At 37.3% G+C, this 21,010-nt stretch overlaps 1 protein-coding gene across 1 annotated transcript in view; it reads left to right on the top strand.

The window, feature by feature from the left end:
- LOC149217575 (kinesin-like protein KIN-14I) overlaps positions 1-21,010 on the top strand; it is a 412,787-nt gene that overhangs the window by 305,113 nt on the left and 86,664 nt on the right. Inside the window, exon 19 of the mRNA XM_089391383.1 lies at positions 20,232-20,358. Coding sequence (XP_089247509.1) covers positions 20,232-20,358 — 127 coding nt within the window. The remainder of the gene's footprint in view (positions 1-20,231; positions 20,359-21,010) is intronic.

Genomic DNA, 21,010 nt, shown 5'->3' with positions numbered 1-21,010 from the left:
TAGGGGAGGGTGAGTTGCCCTATGGTTGCCTGTTGCTCCAAGAAGTACCCCAAGCCCCCTAGAGATCCCAAAGCTCAATGTATGCATCATACAAGACCCTCATGAGAGGGTCTCTCAACAACTCGTAGTCGTTCTTGGAAAGTCAAGAATTTGACCTTTCCTAGGGGCTTTGTCAGAATTTCGGCGACTTGCTCATCTGTCCCAATATGATGGAGCCTTATTGCTCCTTGCTATGCCATATCCCGGATAAAGTGGTACCTGATATTGATGTGCTTGGAGCGATCATGAAATACGGCGTTCTCAGATAAATGAATCCCACTTTGAATGTTGCATAGGATCACAGTAGTATCCAATGTATGTCCAAACAGGTCACTGAAGAGCTTCCTCAACAACTCGTATTCATTCTCGAAAAGTCAAGAATTTGACCTTTCCCAGGGGATTCGTCAGAATGTCGGCGACCTGCTCATCTGTCCCAATATGATGGAGCCTTATTGTTCCTTGCTATACCATATCCTGGATAAAGTGGTACCTGATATCGATGCGCTTGGAGCGATCATGAAATACGGGATTCTCAGATAAATGAATCCCACTCTGGATGTTGCATAGGATCACAGTAGTATCCAGTGTATGTCCAAACAGCGCATTGAAGAGCTTCCTCAACTGGACAGCCTCACAGGAGGCCATACTCGTAGCAATATACTCTACCTCAGTGGTGCTCAAATCCATCGACTTCTGCTTCATGCACATCCAAGAGATCGAGGCAGAACCCAAAGAGAAACAACACCCGAAAGTGCTCTTTCGGTCCACCACATTGCCTGCCCAATCAGCATCAGAATATCCATGTAGCCTCACATCTCCAGCAGTGTATCTCAACCCATGAGTGATTGTGCCTTGAAGATATCTCAGAAGATTCTTGGCACCAAACCAATGTGAGTGATGAGGCTCAACCATATATTGGCTCAACATGTTGACTGCAAAACATATATCTGAATGGGAGTTCACCAAGAACATCAATGCTCCTATGAGTTGACGATACTCAGAAGAATTTCCCAAAGCAGGTCTGGCAGCACTACCATATAACTTCTTGAAGTTAAGCTCCATCGGGGTAGTCACGGGCTTGTAGTCCACCATACCAAATCTCTCCAAGATCTTCACCATGTATTTTCCTTGAGATAGGAAAATGTCTCCTAGCTTTTGCCAGACTTCCAGCCCTAGGAAATAGTGCGTCAGTCCTAGGTCCTTCATCTCAAATTCCGAAGCCAACTCCCTCTTACAGTTGTGAATGAGAGGGTTTGCACCTGTCAGAAAGAATACATCATCTCTAAGACTAACTAGTTGTGAAATGACCTATCGAGGGTTTAACAGCGCACCCATTCACCTGTCAGAAAGAATACATCATCTTAAAGTGTGCTAAAGAAGCCAATTTACGTTACTGGTCAAATTTGAACTTTTATGTTTCATGTGTTGGGCAAGTTTCATCATTTGAAGTAGTTTATGCACTGTTACACATTGATAAGATCTGATTTTTCTGAAGCATTATTGCTGATATAAACTGTCATAAATATATGAACAACATTCTAATTGACTATTGTTAGCATTTGGCATCTTGGGCTACTTATTATCTTGTGTAATATTGTTGAAATTTGTACTTGTATCTATAAACATTTTATTTTGTCTAAGATTGCAATTCACTATTGTTAAGTACTCTTAAAATATTGTAATTAAGTACTTAAACAACTTAAGAAAATCTTAACTTAAGATAAATCTCACTCATAATCTCTTTCATAAGCATACTAGATCTAAATTTGCATTAATAATTTACCTCTTAGCATAAGCTAGTTAATAGAGATATAAGACAACCTTTTTTATCTGGCTTGAGGGGCCTCGACAAATCTTATGTGGTTAACACAGTAACCTTGCAGTCGCCAGAGCCCAGTCTTTACAGTGCCGGAGGCATCGAGTGATAGAAGCCTAACAGAAAGTATCGTTAATCATGCCCTAGCTTGCTTCCTATTAGCCTCCTTCCCACAACCTTCCTTGGAATCCAACTTCAAAATAGTTAAAGGAAGGTTACACTTAGACTAGGCATTTAACTAAAATTTACCAAGATCATTGCATCTCACATAGGTACTAAGATTTACACATCATATTCAACCAAGTGGCTAGGCCACTCATCGTGTCTCCCAAGTAAGTTGATTCTCAACTTGCTTTCCTTCACTTCATTCCATAGGGACTACCCCCCATTGTTAGTTTTGTAGCATTAGATGTGTTCTAGCCTTGAAATTTTGTGGAGTGCTAGAATGCATGAGATCTCCAAAACCGATAAATCATTTCTAGAAATTTCGCCTATAAGTGACTTAATTAGATTATTAGTCAGTTTTTAAATATTTCCTAAGTCTAAACTTAGGGAATATGGCTAATTAATCAAAATTAATTAAGTCAAGGTGTGAATGTTCAGAAAACTCACACAAATTGACATCAAGTTAATCTTAGCCATCGATTAAGATCTAATCTTGGTTGTTGAAGTCTCAACAGAGGATTATAAGAAGTCGTCGATGGGGCTTCGAGAAATTACTTGAGAAGTTCAATATCTTGGCAAATCGATTTCCAGAGTAGCAGCAGTCAGGTTTCCGGAGAGAGAGCCAGTGAAATCGAAGCAGTGAGAGAGGGGCAGAGATAGTGAATTCAGAGGAAGGATTCCAAATCCGGTGAGTGCATCTGCAGCAAGGCAAGTGAGCCACAAAGAGGCTGACGTAGAGCAGCGTAGTAGCCTCTAGAGGCAATTTCGAATATGCTGGGGAAAGCCGAGTTTTAGCGCCAGAAGCTAGACAGAGGTTCTGGAGGCTAGGAGAGACATTTTCCTAGACAACAAAAAACCAGATGACTTGAGGAGAAGTTGGTTCGAGCTGAGTGCAGAAGAGACTGAGCTAGGGTGATGCAATAGCTGTGCAAAGCCAGTTTGGACAACTCAATTTGAGCTGAGGTCAAAGCCCGGATTTGCTTGTGGAGTGAGGAAATCTCCTCACTAGATTTTTCTTGCCAGTATTTCTCTGTAGGATTGCCAGTTTCGGCATCCAGTTGTACTCAGATTATTTCACTGCTGCTTAATAATTAAAACCCTTAGTTGTTGCACTGGTTTTCCCAAGTTGGGTTTTTCTGGGGACATTGGTCCAAAAATAATTGTGTAAATTTATGTGTGTGCTAGTATTTCTTCCAACATATATTTCTTCCGCAGTTTATTTGTGTAGGTTGCAGCGTGATTGGTTCAGTATTTGTTGTAGCAAATAGTAGATAAATTGTAAAAATAAATTTAACAAATAGGAGAATTACTTCCAGTTTTTGCAATAGGATTCTGGTTAGGAATTTTCACACCATAACCTGCTATAGGGAGACAACTAGAATGGAGTGAGCAGGGATCAAAGTGTGGCAGCCCCTGTCCTGAGCATTGTCACAATGCATGTACAATCTAGGCGACAACACGACCTCTACTAAGAATGCATTCAGGCTCCAAAATGCTCAATCTTGGCCCCAATATCAGATGCAATTTCGGCCGTATAGTAGAATAAGTTGCTTGTATTTCAAGATATATATTTGGCTTACGGCCCCAAACAATGGTTCTTGGTCTGACAATTATGCCTAGGTGTGTAGGGATTATGCCCAGGCCCTTCAATTTATAATGTGATTATGCCCATAAATTAAAGGGACCCCTGCCAACACACGAAATAATTCACCCAGAGTAAGTTATAGGATTTGATCTCCTTGGTTACTAATTAAACCACAATGCTACTCCAGAATAATGGTAAGTGTGGTTGTTGGTTTCTTCACTCCACAAAAGACAAGAATAATGACGAACTTTTTGAATAAAAAATTAGTAAAAGTTTTCTTTGAGGAGTTTCGTCGAACACTTGATATGCAACCTTGATGGAGATAATAATTTGATCATGGTCCTGATCCATAATGCCTGCAATTAAAAATTTGATCTTCCAACAAGAACCCTCGGGCTGGAAGGATGCACAACTCTGATACCATTGTAAAATCCCAAACAGAATATTTGGCTAATTTTTCAACAAAATTCTTCATAAAAAAATTGCATCCATTTAATAGAAAATTGCGAGTAAAATATGACAAGTAAAACACGACATCTCAAATAACACGATAAATGGAAACAAGCTCAACTTTATTATATTACTGGGCATATGATTACATAGACATAGCTAAGATGAATAAATTGGCCTCCAAATAATCTGCTCCAATGCTAACCTTACCTCCAGACTTAACTGAAAATATCGCCCAAATTGGAGCTTTGTGTGATCCCCACTCCAGTGCACAAAACTGCTATTGTAGGTTTTCTTTCCAAAACATCCACTGAGGCACCATGATATTTCTATGTGAAACCTCCTCAAAGTGTTGGGTTTTCGTCCAACACACAATAGTATACCCGAGGGTTTCTATCCTAGGGCTTAGCTAAATTCGGGAACTTTGTTCTCCAACTCTCACTACCGCAATGATCAAGCAAACCAAGATGTCCCAAATGATCTCCTCCTCCTTTTATAGGCTTGATAGATAGATCTCCAATCTTCTAGAAGTATTTATTTTATTATTTTATTATTATTCTAGAAGCTCCTCCTTGACTTTGTCTTAAGTGACTTTTTAATTTATTTAAGTCACTTTTGGCCTTTTCCCTTTAACTTTTCCCTTTTTAATTAAGTGACTAATTAAAGTAACTTTTAATCTAGTAAAATGGTAAATCACCCACCATATTTTCTCTGGCCACTGGAAGTCACCTCTCAACATCTCATCCTGTATATCTTCTCGTTTCGGTTCTAACGAGCTATTACACTAAGGTGTTTCATCAAATATTCCACTCGGAATGCCCACCTTAATCATAATTAATTAAGGTATGCTCAATAATAACCCTATTTTACAAGAATTAATAGAAAGCAATGGAACCAAAAACAAGTTGTGCGGAACTACTCCTGATGATGAATATGCCAAACAAATGCCATCAAATCCCATAAAATCTCCTCAAAACCCTTATGGGACTCCTAATGACATAATCCTACTCCTGTGACCTGTCCATCACATACCTTGAAGATCCATCGTGGTTGTACTATAGAGGAAAACTAAAAGTGGGGACATTACATGAGTGTTATACGCACTAGCTCATAATCGCTTGGTTTTTCTCCAACTAAGCTAGTTCATCTCTGACAAACGAAACTTTGGTGAGATAGGAAGTCACGTCTTCTTCTTTATTCTGCTTGATGGTCCTCAACTTCCTCTTGAAGATCATTTTCCTTTTTTCTGAAGGATCCTGGTATAGTTTCACGATGGCATCCCACATTTCCTTCATTCTCCCTTTCTCAATGAGATGTGGAACAATATGATCCTTGACTCTGTTGTCGCACAGATTGTCACGACAACGCTCAAACCGGGGGCTGTCACCCTGATCCCCGATCTCTCCGTTTAAGCCTGTCTCCCGCGGCTAAGGGGGGTAGACCCTATGAGGTGATGAAAACCAACTACGAACCAGTTGGCTTGGGAGACACGAAGAAGCAAGCACTAAATTGATTTTGTTAAGTTAAAAGACCAGTGCCTTGTGTTTAATCGATTAATTATCAGACGCTGCAGAAATATAAACCATGTAGAGCAATCATTTGTCATCAAAGCTTAACTTTTACCAGATACAAGATAATCAATAAAGGCTCAATAGCTTAATGATACTCCAACAATTAAAATTTCAAAAGATAATGGTTTTAAACAACCACGTAAAATGCTAACCAGAGATCACATTCATGTAGTTAATCTTCAGATGAACATTAAAGCATGTCAAACACTAATTTCCACATCAAAATTTTAGCCTCAGCGTAAAAGATGAAACCTTAAAAAATTTCCAAGCCAAGACTGGAACTGGAAAAATTTCCCAAAATATTTTTATGTTTTTCAAATGAAAATTAAAGACTAAATGAAACTTTAATTTAAAAAAATCTAAATATTAAGATCCAAACTAAAAGAAAAGAAAATCCTTTTTTGCCTTATATATATATATATATATATATATTTGGATTTTTTATATTTATAAAATATAAAAATAAACTCTTTTCATTTAAAATTCTAAATGTGCAAAATTAAAACCTGAATAAACAAAAATTAAATCTAAACTAAAATCTAAAATATAACCTGAACTAAAACGCTAACCAAAGTCCTCAAAATAAAATTTTATGAATTATAAATAAAACAAAACAAAAATTTAAATTTAAATCTAATTAACTTAAAAAAATTTAAAACCTGAAATAATCTAATTATAAACCAAATCTAAAAAATTTATGAAGTTCTAAAAAAAAGAATTAACAAGACCCACGTTACCCGAAACTTAAACAAGATTCTAAATCTAAGTCTAAAGCAACCGATTGCATATATAAAAAAAAAACACTACGATAATTCTTTTAAAAAAAAAGGGAAAACGAAACTATTAAAAAACGAAACTATTCGACCCAATCGATTTACCCTTACGCTGAATCGGAACGCAGATATGCTGGCTTGCGTGACTGCTTACAAGTGCGACGGGAACAGGCAGGCGTTGAAGGATTGAGGGGCGGAGCTGATGCGTGCTTGTTCCACGCAGCACGCTAAGGGGTATGCATACACCAGAACGCACACACAAACCGGCCTGCTATCAGAAAATTTTTCCAAACAGAAATTTGATTTGCCGCAAGAGGGGAGGAAACAACGCGGTTTAGCTTGACGGCAGACAAAAACTGCTGGTGGAAACCATATATGAGTTCACGGAGTTTAAACCACAAGTGCGCAGGTTTTGCAGTGCGTGGGTAAGGCAAGGAATGGCAACAGCGTTTGATGGGTAGGAGAAAAGCTGCGTGGAGTCGTTGTCGAGAATGGGAAAGCCGACGACAGCTCAAGGATTGACATTGAGGATGGGCAGTCTGATAGCAATCGACAATATTGCAGAATTTAGCTAGTCCCAGCAGCAGTGGATACGCAAGTGGCTGAAGCAGCTATGGAAGATGGCAGCAGAAGTGAATAATAGTGATTGAAATCCAGTAACTTGATCACAAAATTTTTAATCTTTCCCGCTCCAGAAACCCTGAAGAATTTCTCAAACCCTATACCTGCAATCTGCAAAAGAAAATAAAACCCTAATGAAATCTGTGTATAAAGCAAAATTTAAACCCTAAATCAACTAAACAATTTACAGCTTTTGACTCTTTAACAACCACATTTATCAATGATAATCAGTAGTAATATTATCGAAAATTCCAGATTTACTATGAAAAACTTCAGAAAATCTCTCATGCAATTCAGAAAAATAAACTAAATGATAAGCCCAGGATCAAAACTAGTTGGGCTCTGCAAGAAAATGCTTGCGGGAGTTGGCTGGTTCAGCCGAGAACTTCCCCAAACGCCCGTTGGTTTTCTCTGATAAGGGTTTCCTGCACAGCTCACTTCAACCATCAATAAAGAGAGAAAAAAGCAGTACTAGATCTCAAAAGAAATGGAGATACCTGCCATTACTTCAGAAAATCTAATACCATTCAAACCCTAGCAAGTGAACAAGATACCTATGCTCAAAAATACTCTTCAAAAAAGCTATTACTAATGGCTGGAAATTAAAATATGCAGAAAATAAAATAGCTCACAACACTTCCAGAGAGTAACACCAGCAAGATTTCAACCCCAAAGTCTTTCTTTATTAGCACCAAAAACAAATTACAAAAGAGCTTCTTCAGCACAAGACTCACAGATCGAATGATCTCAAATGACCCCTAGCACCCTATTTAAAGGAAAAATTCCCAACAGCTAGTTCGAATGGTCCACGTCAAAATGATCTTGACCGTCGATGAGGATCAAGATATCTCTTAATCTCATCCGTCGAATTTTTTAATGTATCAAAAAAATTATTTACTCAAAATATTATTATTTTATTATTTTTAGGTTTTTTACTTTATATTTTTTTTATTTTTAATTTTTTAATTTTTGTAATTTTTTTAAATTTATTTTAAATGGATCCTCGAACTTAGCTTTTGGAAAAATCACCTAGGACGTAGGACTTAGGACTTATGAGGGGATTAAAACATTTCTTAACCCTCAAGACACTTTACATCATGACTTTTACAACTTTACATCCCAAAGAGGGAAAACCCATTTGACATAGACCCTCATAAGCCACCCAGTTCTGCAACACAACTATAATCTAGCAGATTAACACACTAGGATTCTCCTAAGATTCTAATGACAAAATCCATTCTGGCTTTGGGGTTAGGCTGAAGGAAAACTCTGCCGATCATGGATCGGTGAGACGAAAAACCTTCCAGAACGTAGATTATCACTTAGAAAATTAGGTCCACCTAGGCAATTTACAGACATGACTCATATCTGCTAAGATTATTTACAATTTATACATGCAAACTGGGTTTACAACATAAATTGATCAAGCTGTCGATGACTGCAGAATGGCACAGACATGTCGATCAAGCGCTACCCTTTTTGCAAAGAAAATGGGGTGTATTGCTATGGGCAGTTGACCAGTAGTGGTCAACATCTGGCTCTACTTGGGGACACGTTGCTGCACTGTAGGAATGTGAGAATCCAGAATCTGCATCCACGCAACACACAACAGAAATAAGTAGCGTCCATTCAAAAATCATCATATAACATTTAAGCACATAAAAGATAGAAGCTCTTTAACTATGAAAAGTAAATCTAATCTAAAACAGAAATGAAATGCTGAAATAACAAGGAGTAGGGATAGAAATACAATACAAAAGATGCCCTATGGCATCAGATATCATCTTTGAAGAACAGCTTGAGCATTTGGCCATTCGCTGGTAGATCAAGTGGTTCGCCATCCAGTCTGCTCAAGTGGAATGAGTTTGGTCCAGCTATATCTCGAATGATGTAAGGTCCTAGCCACAAACTGTCAAACTTCTTATGTTTTCCTGGTTTCTCATTCTTGCGGTCCCAAAGCAATACCATATCTCCCACCTGCACAGATCTAGATCGAGAGAATTTATCAAAGCTTTTCTTAATGTTAGATTGATTTTTACATATAGCATCAAAAGCTGTCCTACGAGCTCCATCTAACTCCACAATCTGATCTATTCTATTCTGAACAACATCTTTATTAGTAGAAAAATTCTGGAGGAGCTGATAAGCTGGAAATTTGAGGTGCACAGGTAAAGTTACATCCAAGCCATAAACTAATTCAAAGGGAGATTTACCAATAGCTTTCTTCTTAGTGATTCTATCTACCCATAAAGCATACTTGATTTTGCTGTCCCATGATCTCTTATTATCTCCTACTATCTTCTTGATAATGGTTATGAAATTCTTGTTACTTGATTAAGCCAGACCATTACCCTGAGGATAGTAATTTGACGAATGAGATAAGACAATGCCATACTTGAACAAAAAGATGAAAACTCTAAGGAACTAAAAGCTTTGGCATTGTCAGTAGTAATCTTAGCGGGGACACCAAATCTAGTAATGATGTTATTTTCAATGAAATCCATAATAACCTTTTCAGTGGCATTCTTAGCAGGAATGGCTTCAACCCATTTGGTAAGATAATCCGTAGCAGTCAAAATCCATGAGTAGCCATTGCTAGAATTTTCATGGAACTTCCCTATGAAGTCCAGACCCTAATGCTGAAAAGGTGCCTCTACAATGACAGGTTGTAGAGGCAGGGCAGCAAGCTTCTGTTTCCCAGTGAATAGTTGACAGGTTTGACAGGCTCTAACAAACTTGTGCACATCAGAAAAAATTGAAGGCCAATAATAGCCAGCTCTCAGGATTTTGTGGGCAGTAGTTCTAGCAGCATAATGACCACCACAAAATCCTGAATGAAACTCAGAGATTAATTTCTTGGACTCAACGTCATCAACACACCTAATCACTATGCCCTCAGGATTTCTCCACCCAAGGCCATCCTTCATAAGGCAATACTTAGTGGCTTTTAGTCTAAGAGCCCTTCTCTTATGAGCAACTAAATGGTTAGGGCATGCAAGATTCATCAAGTAATAAACTATGTCCTTGTACCACTCATGCTCTGCTAATCTTTGCAGTTTCGGCGAAGATAGATCACTAAGATAGAACAAACCAAGAGTCTTTTCGTTACCTTCAGTTAACATCTGAGCTAAACCTTGGCCTTTGACCAGCTTGGTGGGTTTGATCTCTAAATCATACTCTTGTATTTTAGTAACCCACCTAGCGCGAGTCCCTAAGCAATCAGTTTGAGTTAATATATCCCTAACAGCAGAGTGTGGGACGAAAGCAATGATTTTAGAATAACCCACATAAGTTTTAAAGTGCTTAAGAGACTTGACCAGGGCATAAGCCTGCTTTTCCATGGTATTGTACTTCAATTCGAAATTTTGAAGTGCTCTACTCATGAAAGCAATAGGTTGTTCGTGACCCTCTTTATTCTTTTGAAGTAGGACACCAGCGATGGTATCATTGGAAGCGAAAGAAAAAATCATGAAATCCTTGGAATAATCGGGACTAACTAAGGCAGGAGCTCTTGCGATAGCACATTTGATTTCTTGAAAAGCCTTTTTGCCATCTTCTTGCCAAACAAATTTTGCATCTTTCTTTAGAAGATTTTGAATAGGCTTAGCTATTTCTGCGTAATTTGGAATAAACCTTCTAATAAAATTTATCTTTCCGAGGAAAGACTGAAGGGATTTAAGATTATGAGGGAGAGGAATCTTTTGGATTGCTTCAATTCTTTCAGGATCAATTTTGATTCCTTCCTTAGAAATGATATGGCCGAGTAATTTCCCTTCCATTACTCCAAAAACAGACTTAGCTAGATTCAAAGAAATCCCGTATTCTCTACATCTATCGAAAACTTACCTAAGATGATTTACATGACTGATACCATCTTTAGAGAAAACAGTAAGATCATCTTGGTAAATTTCAATAAATTTCCTGATTAACCCTTTGAAGGCATAATCCATAGCCCTTTGGAATGTAGCCCCAGCGTTTGTTAATCCAAAAGGCATTCTGATGTATTCAAAGGTACCCCATGGTGTGATGAACGTGGTTTTATGACGATCTTCCTTCTTAACCCATACCTGATTGTACCCAGAAAAACCATCTAGCAGCGACATCATTCCAAAACCGGTTACTCTTTGCAACAAAGTCTCCATGTTTGGCAAAGGGTAATTATCTTTCTTGCATGCTAGATTGAGGTTTCGAAAATCGACACACAACCTTATCGTACCATTCTTTTTCCTAACAATCACCAGATTCGAACACCATGTCGAATGCCATGTTTGAGCGATAATCCCTGCTGCAAGCATTTTCGCAAGTTCTTTCTGAACCAAGGGGGCTAATTTAGGATTAATTTGCCTAAGTTTCTGACGAAAGGGTTTAGCATTTTCATCTTTTAAGGGGATAGTATGTTCCATGACATCTTCCCTATAGCCCTTTAATTCATCATAAGAAAAAGCTAAAATATCTCGATATTCACGAAGTAAATCAGTGAACATTTTTCTTTCCTCCACACTAGTACCTCTACCAATTTTAACGATCTTTGGGTTTTCAGAAGTACCAATGTTTATCTCGAGATATTCGCCTGGGTCCATCTTATTTTCTTCTCTCAGCGTCGTGGCATCATGTCGATCAAAATGTTGCTCTAAGGCAACCACATTCCTAGGAGTAGGATTTATGATATGCTCATGATTTAAAGATCCATCCTCCTCAGAAACTATCCGGAAATCCTCAAACTCATCCAAACTATTAAGAAAACAAATGACTTGCTTTTCATCATTGAAGACCTGCCAATGCTCTGAGTTATCTGGAACAGATGGTCTGAATATTACTTCCATTTTGATCTTATCGTTAATTAGCTCATCAGATAACTGGAAAGTAGTAGCAGCTACGGCAAGTTCATCTGCCAAACTATTTTTCTCTCTTGGAATTGCTTCGAGGTCAAGGGCATCAAAATGCTACATGGTATCCCACACAGCATTTCGATAATTTCTTAATCCCCCTTAATGGTAAGCAATTTAACCTTCAAAGACTTGACCAACTCAAACCCCAACAATATAGCCTCATATTCAGCGACATTGTTGGTTGCTTCAAATTCTAATCGATAGGCAAACTTGAAAATGTGACCAAGGGGAGATTTAAGCACTATTCCAGCACCTTTACCATGCCTAGACGCTGCACCATCGAAGTACATATACCAAACTTTACCCTTGAGATCCCTAATCTTATCATCGGGAGGGATTATAAAATTAGACATGATGGCATAGTTCCCAATGTCAGATTGCTCTTTGATTATCTCGTTGTGAGGTCTCTTAGGATCTTCAACATGAAATTTTCTTTCGGCCTCTCTATTTAGTCTTACAAAACCATCACCCCTAGGAGAAGGAATCATAGCATATGACCAATTCATTTGAATACTTCCTCCTATCAGAGGCCCACTTTCTAGATAACAGCATACCCCAAGCATCAGGCACATCCACAACAACAATATCCATGACAACCATGATGTCTGGGTAAACTGAAAGATGAACTTGCAAATCTTTGATTAAACCATGTACTTCGATTTTCTTAGAATCCATGGTGCATATGTTATAGTAGGGTCCAGAAACTCTTAAGTTAAGCTGTTCCATGACCCTTTTAGTCATAACACAAGCTGATGCACCAGAATCCAACATGCAATTATTCAATTTATACCCATTAACTAATAAGGTGATAAAGAAAGGCTGGTGATCTTTGTTATCAGCATCTAAGCTTTGCAGATATATGGGAGCATCATGATAGTCAACTTCCCGAGTCTTCTGTTGAGAAGTATTGACTTGAGGACCTTGAATCGCTTTTAGTAACTTGTCTCTTTGGGAAGGGATTTTAGCAATATCGAAGACAGGAACCCAGATTTTTGCATTGTTAAACCAACTTCCCAAATCGACATCTATTCCAGAGTTTACACCAGGGTTAAAAGTTCGAGGGGGAATTTGATTCCCGCTTTGATCTTTATCCCTTCTCTGATAGGTTAAACCCTTATCTCTAGCAATTTCCAAGATTTGCTCGGGAGAGGGTTTTTCACCATATAACCTAGCCAAAATATCATCTTCATTTTCAAGGTTATTTATACTAAAAGCTGATGAAGGATTCACAACATCACGACTCTTTTCCTTGACCTCTATCCAATCATCCATAGACAAAGGAAACTTACTGCCTACTACATTTATTTGATCACCTGTTCCAAACATTCCATTATCTAAAATTCTTCTAACGATGGGACAAGTGGCCTCTTCATGAAGAGCATCACAAACCTGACAGTAAGGAGGAGAATTATCAACCAAATTACTTAGCGGATTAGGAGGTCTCTGCTCACTAGATTGACCCTTCCTTTGCCAATTGTTATTTCTATTATTATTATTTCGAGGTTGAAAATTCTGCGTTTGCGCTCTTTCCATTTGGATCAACCTATTCTGCAAAGTGGTTATCTCCTTATTATGATTAATTTCCATAGTTTCAATTTTTTGAAGCAATTTGAGAACAAGCTCACTTTCAGGTTCTTGAACTGCTTTTCCTTTAGGTTCCTTTAGTTTCGTAGCAGCCCTATCGAAACCTGGGATCTCAGACTTCCCAGATGCGGCCTTGTCATTTTCAAGCTCTATAGCTAAGGCTTGGCAATCTCTATAATCATTAAGTTTAGCACGCCTTAATTCATAAGATGGCTCAAGACTAAAGGCATCAATGTAAAAATCTTGGAGAGTTTTGTCTGTAGGTTTATAGTCTTGAGGTAATTCTCTAACAATACCATTAAACCTTTTATTAAATTCTTCAACAGTTTCATCCTCTCTCTTTTTTATTAGGCTAATAGCTTTTACGAGGTGTCTTCCTTCTCTCTTATCTCCATATTTTTCTTTAAATGCATTAATGATCGATTCTAAGGAATCAAATGAATTCTGGGGTTTTTCAGTAAACCATTCATGAGCATCACCCCCCAAGGTTAAAATGAAAAGAGTCATTCTAACATCTTCATGATCGAAATCAGGAGACCTTGCATATGTAGCCATCCATATACTAAAGTCTCTTAGATGCGAATTTGCACTAATAGCATTATCTCCCTGAAAGTTAGGCAATTTATCTATCCCAACTGATGGAATAGCATTGGGATACCCTGGAATGTTAGAAAAATTGCAAGGGGCATACATATCCATGATGTTGTGCCTAACTTGCCCTTTAAAAAGCAGATGAATGTCAGAGAGGGCTTCTTGTCCAAGGTTAACAAGAAGTGTACGAGAAGAGAGTTTGTGTAATCGTACCCTGAGGACCTTTTCAGGATCAGGAGTAGGATTGCACAGACTGCTTGGATGTCTTCTAGTATACACTCTTGAAGATAATATATGAAGTGGAGTCGCCACCTGAACAAGAAGTAAAACACGAAAAAACTCGAAATGAAAGAACCAAGGACAGAAAAACTCTATCCCCGGCAACGGCGCCAAAAAATGTTGTCGCACAAATTGTCACGACAACGCTCAAACCGGGGGCTGTCACCCTAATCCCCATCTCTCCGTTTAAGCCTGTCTCCGCGGCTAAGGGGGGTAGACCCCATGAGGTGATGAAAACCAACTACGAACCAGTTGGGTTGGGAGACACGAAGAAGCAAGCACTAAATTGATTTTGTTAAGTTAAAAGACCAGTGCCTTGTGTTTAATTGATTAATTATCAGATGCTGCAGAAATATAAACCATGTAGAGCAATCATTTGTCATCAAAGCTTAACTTTTACCAGATACAAGATAATCAATAAAGGCTCAATAGCTTTATGATACTCCAACAATTAAAATTTCAAAAGATAAATGCTTTAAACAACCACGTAAAATGCTAACCAGAGATCACATTCATGTAGTTAATCTTCATATGAACATTAAAGCATGTCAAACACTAATTTCCACATCAAAATTTTAGCCTCAGCGTAAAAGATGAAACCTTAAAAAATTTCCAAGCCAAGACTGGAACTGGAAAAAATTTCCCAAAATATTTTTATGTTTTTCAAATGAAAATTAAAGACTAAATGAAACTTTAATTTAAAAAAATCTAAATATTAAGATCCAAACTAAAAGAAAAGAAAATCCTTTTTTGCCTATATATATATATATATATATATATATATATATATATATATATATATATATATAGATATATTTGGATTTTTTATATTTATAAAATATAAAAATAAACTCTTTTCATTTAAAATTCTAAATGTGCAAAATTAAAACCTGAATAAACAAAAATTAAATCTAAACTAAAATCTAAAATATAACCTGAACTAAAATGCTAACCAAAGTCCTAAAAATAAAATTTTATGAATTATAAATAAAACAAAACAAAAAATTAAATTTAAATCTAATTAACTTAAAAAAATTTAAAACCTGAAATAATCTAATTATAAACCAAATCTAAAAATTTTATGAAGTTCTAAAAAAAAGAATTAACAAGACCCACGTTACCTGAAACTTAAACAAGATTCTAAATCTAAGTCTAAAGAAACCGATTGCATATATAAAAAAAACACTACGATAATTCTTTAAAAAAAAAGGGAAAACTAAACTATTAAAAAACGAAACTATTCGACCCAATCGATTTACCCTTACACTGAATCGGAACGCAGATATGCTGGCTTGCGTTACTGCTTACAGGTGCGACGGGAACAGGCAGGCGTTGAAGGATTGAGGGGCGGAGCTGATGCGTGCTTGTTCCACGCAGCACGCTGAGGGGTATGCATACACCAGAACGCACACACGAACCGACCCGCTATCAGAAAATTTTTCCAAACAGAAATTTGATTTGCTGCAGGAGGGGAGGAAACAACGCGGTTTAGCTTGACGGCAGACAAAAACTGCTGGTGGAAACCATATATGAGTTCACGGAGTTTAAACCACAAGTGCACAGGTTTTGCAGTGCGTGGGTAAGGCAAGGAATGGCAACAACGTTTGATGGGTAGGAGAAAAAGCTACGTGGAGTCGTTGTCGAGAATGGGAAAGCCGACGACAGCTCAAGGATTGACATTGAGGATGGGCAGTCTGATAGCAATCGACAATATTGCAGAATTTAGCTAGTCCCAGCAGCAGTGGATACGCAGGTGGCTGAAGCAGCTATGGAAGATGGCAGCAGAAGTGAATAATAGTGATTGAAATCCAGTAACTTGATCACAAAATTTTTAATCTTTCCCGCTCCAGAAACCCTGAAGAATTTCTCAAACCCTGTACCTGCAATCTGCAAAAGAAAATAAAACCCTAATGAAATCTGTGTATAAAGCAAAATTTAAACCCTAAATCAGCTAAACAATTTACAGCTTTTGACTCTTTAACAACCACATTTATCAATGATAATCAGTAGTAATATTATCGAAAATTCCAGATTTACTATGAAAAACTTCAGAAAATCTCTCATGCAATTCAGAAAAATAAACTAAATGATAAGCCCAGGATCAAAACTAGCTGGGCTCTGCAAGAAAATGCTTGCGGGAGTTGGCTAGTTCAGCCGAGAACTTCCCCAAATGCCCGTTGGTTTTCTCTGATAAGGGTTTCCTGCACAGCTCACTTCAACCATCAATAAAGAGAGAAAAAAGCAGTACTAAATCTCAAAAGCAATGGAGATACCTGCCATTACTTCAGAAAATCTAATACCATTCAAACCCTAGCAAGTGAACAAGATACCTATGCTCAACAATACTCTTCAAAAAAGCTGATACTAATGGCTGGAAATTAAAATATGCAGAAAATAAAATAGCTCACAGCACTTCCCGAGAGTAACACCAGCAAGATTTCAACCCCAAAGTCTTTCTTTATTAGCACCAGAAATAGATTACAAGAGAGCTTCTTTAGCACAAGACTCACAGATCGAATGATCTCAAATGACCCCTAGCACCCTATTTAAAGGAAAAATTCCCAACAGCTAGTTCGAGTGATCCACGTCAAAATGATCTCGACCGTCGATGAGGATCAAGATATCTCTTAATCTCATCCGTCGAATTTTTTAATGTATTAAAAAATTTATTTACACAAAATATTATTATTTTATTATTTTTAGGTTTTTTACTTTATATTTTTATATTTTTAATTTTTTAATTTTTTTAAATTTATTTTAAATGGATCCTCGAACTTAGCTTTTGGAAAAATCACCTAGGACCTAGGACTTAGGACTTATGAGGGGATTAAAACATTTCTTAACCTTCAAGACACTTTACATCATGACTTTTACAACTTTACATCCCAAAGAGGGAAAACCCATTTGACATAGACCCTCATAAGCCACCCAGTTCTGCAACACAACTATAATCTAGCAGATTAACACACTAGGATTCTCCTAAGATTCTAATGACAAAATCCATTCCGGCTTTGGGGTTAGGCTGAAGGAAAACTCTGTCGATCATGGATCGGTGAGACGAAAAACCTTCCGGAACGTAGATTATCACTTAGAAAATTAGGTCCACCTAGGCAATTTACAGACATGACTCATATTTGCTAAGATTATTTACAATTTATACACGTAGACTGGGTTTACAACATAAATTGATCAAGTTGTCGATGACTGCAGAATGGCACGGACATGTTGATCAAGCGCTACCCTTTTTGCAAAGAAAAGTGGGTGTACTGCTATGGGCAGTTGACCGGTAGTGGTCAACAGACTCCATCAAAAATCATCCTCTTCGCTATGGCATTGTTCCTCTTGCACTCATGTAGCATGATGAGATCTGCTGGTATAGCGACATTTGCCGTAGCAAACTCCTTTAGACCAAATTCGTCCAATAAGAACAACATGTTGGCCTTCCACACACCAAAATTTGAGGCTCCATCCAACCTGTCTTGATCTCTCAATCTTGTTGTGGCCATCTCTGGGAAATCCAGAAATTCAACGAACTCAAGTAATCTGGAGAATAAACTAAAGAACTTGAACTGGGTACAAACCCTCACTTCTCTTCCTGTGCTCTACGTAGATCTTCCTTCTGCCCTAAGATCCACTTCGATACCATGTGAAAGTTTAAATATTATTGCAATTATTGGTTATTATTCTCTTATCTTTAGATTATTTGTCAACTGCAAAATACTTGTGGCAAACACTGAATAAAACACAACTGCAACTTCACTGAAAATAAATACCACAAGAATTGAGAAAGTTTTGCACACACATAAATAATGGGCACCAACATTTTTGGATAAATGTCCCTGGAATAACACCGAAGGGAAAACCAATGCAGAAAATGAGGGTTTTAATAATTAATTCTTTAGCGAAATATTACAACTTGTTGTCGTAAGATGGAAAACCTCCAAAAAAAAAATTGATCACTTCTGCAAGTCTTACTGACCTCCTCGAAGCTATTCGTCCCACCAAAACCAATTCGGCCTCCCTCTGAAGCTGGCTTCACCTCACACATGCAACTTGGCTGAGAAACTTGACCTTCCTAGCAACTCGCACTAGCTTGGTAAATAACCTCTGCCTCCAATGGAAAATTTCGACCTCAGTTAGAAACTCGATCCTCTTGTGCAAATCAAAATCGCGTGTGAAAATATCCTTGCTTCAGAAATTCCCCTCTTTGAGAAATTTGCACTTCCTCTTTAGGTAAGTCGCACCCCCACTGGAGCAATTCAAACCACTAGAAAATTGTCCTCTCTGCATAAAAATTGATCTCCAACTCTCCTTGGAAATCTCTATGAAGAACCTCTCCGACAATCTCTGTTGAAACCCCTACTGCTAATGTTCCTGCACTGCCTTTGTATCATTGCTATCACTGCAACTCTATGTCTCAATGCGTCTATATGTTCTCCAAATGCCCATTGATTTCTTCTTATAATCTCTCGTTGACAAATCAACAACCATGATCTAATCAAAATCGATGGCTAATATCATCTTGACTCCATCGACTTTTTCAAAAGTCTTTAAAGGAGAATCGTTTTACCCCAATTCATATTTATAAATTAGATTATTTCCCTATGTTAAACTTCGAAAAATTTAATTAACTACTTAATTAAATCTAATCAAGGTATTTTCTTGCGAAACCTTCTCTAGGTATTGGAGAAAATGTGTTCCCTAGCCTCATAGACACAATATGAGACTAGAACACATGTCCGAGATACACAAACTAACATTCATGCCATATTGTATGACATTTTTTTTTCATGAGAACCCACAATTCCATAACAAAGGTGGCCATGGAGGTAAGCCCACAATTAAATATAATGTCTTTGCCTCCAAATATGTGCCATCCTCAAGGACATAGTTAAAACAATATATTACATGCATCAAAGGGAACAACCCCATTGTATAATTCACATCTTCATATCACTGCCATTATGTAACTTCATGGCTATGGTCAATCAAGGGTAAATGTATGAATAGAGTAAAGAAGGGGGTCACCCCATAAAATAGTAATAAATTGCCTCCACATATGTGCCAACCATGAAAATAGAAGTGGTATCTCCTAGTAAACCCCACCATAATCCAAAGTCATAATAAAAGTGAGGTCATGACTCATGAGATGCATGAGTGTTAGGCTATGCTAACCATCAACAACATAATCATCCACCAATGATATACCATGGCATAAAAAACTATTTCATTACCATCAACCAAAGGAAGTGAAACCATAGACTTCTGACCCCCAAAGCTCCATGAAGCAAAGATATACAATCATGAGGAGAGAACTAGGTACTAAAACAATCCACCATATAAACCACTTCTCACCCCATACTACTAGTTTCCAACCCTTGGGGAGCTAGAACCATTGTACATGAACCAAGGTGTAATATCCTCCAGTCAAAATGAACAAAGTTATACCCTTGTGACACCATGATGAAGTAGCCCACTCCATAATCATCAGAAAGTATATCAAGAGGGTGACCATCAATCATGATCATCAATCTACTCAGCCAAGAATAACATCATCTCCAAGCAAAAATTGGAGCTGTATACCCCCAATCTATCAAAAACTCAATGAGTATCATGCCACAAATCATATCTTGTGATGAAAAATATAACAGTTACACTCATGCAATTTGAGGGGGTAATAGTTTCTTTTGTTTTGTTATTAGCTCTCATGATCTGTAAGTGTCATAACAGCTCTGAGAAATCGTTGTTTTCTAGATTTATACAGTTAAATGTAAATATTTCTTGTCAACTCTCAATAATTTGAATATGCATAAAATAGATCTTTTACCTTTCTGAGATTATGAAGTTAAGCATTTTTTTGTGTATTAGGACATTGATAGAAAAAATGAACAAACTGCTGCAATCTTAAAAAGGCAATCAGACCAAATAGCAGAACTTGAAAAGCTTTACAAAGAGGAGCAGATACTCCGTAAGAGATATTTCAACATGATGGAAGGTCAAGTTTTTATGCTTGTGATTTATTTATTTTCATGTTCTTGGAAGTAACATATATAGTGTGGATTATCTATGTTAGCCACTATGACTATGATTGATTTACAAATGGTAAGTAGGCTTTCACTATATATATATATATATATATATATATATATATTGTTTCACTAGTGAGCAGTTTCTAATAGTACATTATTGCTTTAATATTCTAGTAGAAAGAAGAAAGCAAAAATGTTAGACACATGTTTCTTGTTACCCTTTTGTGATTTCAATTATTTAAATTTGTATTGAATTTTAAATATTCTTATGAACTTCTCAAAGTGAAGCATTAGTAATGGCATGTCTCAACCTTAAGTCACCATAGTTATACTTCCATTAGAAAAATAGCGATAAGTTGTATGTCAGTGAGTTGAAAATAAAATATTTTCTGTCAATTTGTGTACGGGGATTTATCGCTCAAACTAGCAAGGGTCCTAGAGGGGCACTTGTTATGTTAAGAGAAACAATGGAACTATAGCCCACTGTCACCACAGCTAAAGCTCCCTACTTTTTACGGACTTTCACCGATGGGAGGAGACCTGGTACATAAAGAGGTGAGGGATATATAAATGAAATGGATAGGAGGTGATTCCAATATCCATTTCCTAGGAGAAACT

Source organism: Pinus tabuliformis, chromosome 1_1 (assembly GCF_031772625.1).
Source record: "Pinus tabuliformis cultivar Carrire ecotype Pingquan chromosome 1_1, CPIR1, whole genome shotgun sequence".
NCBI lineage: Eukaryota > Viridiplantae > Streptophyta > Pinopsida > Pinales > Pinaceae > Pinus > Pinus tabuliformis.
The sequence above is the reverse complement of the archived record's forward strand: the minus strand, read 5'-3'. Positions and strand labels throughout refer to the sequence as shown.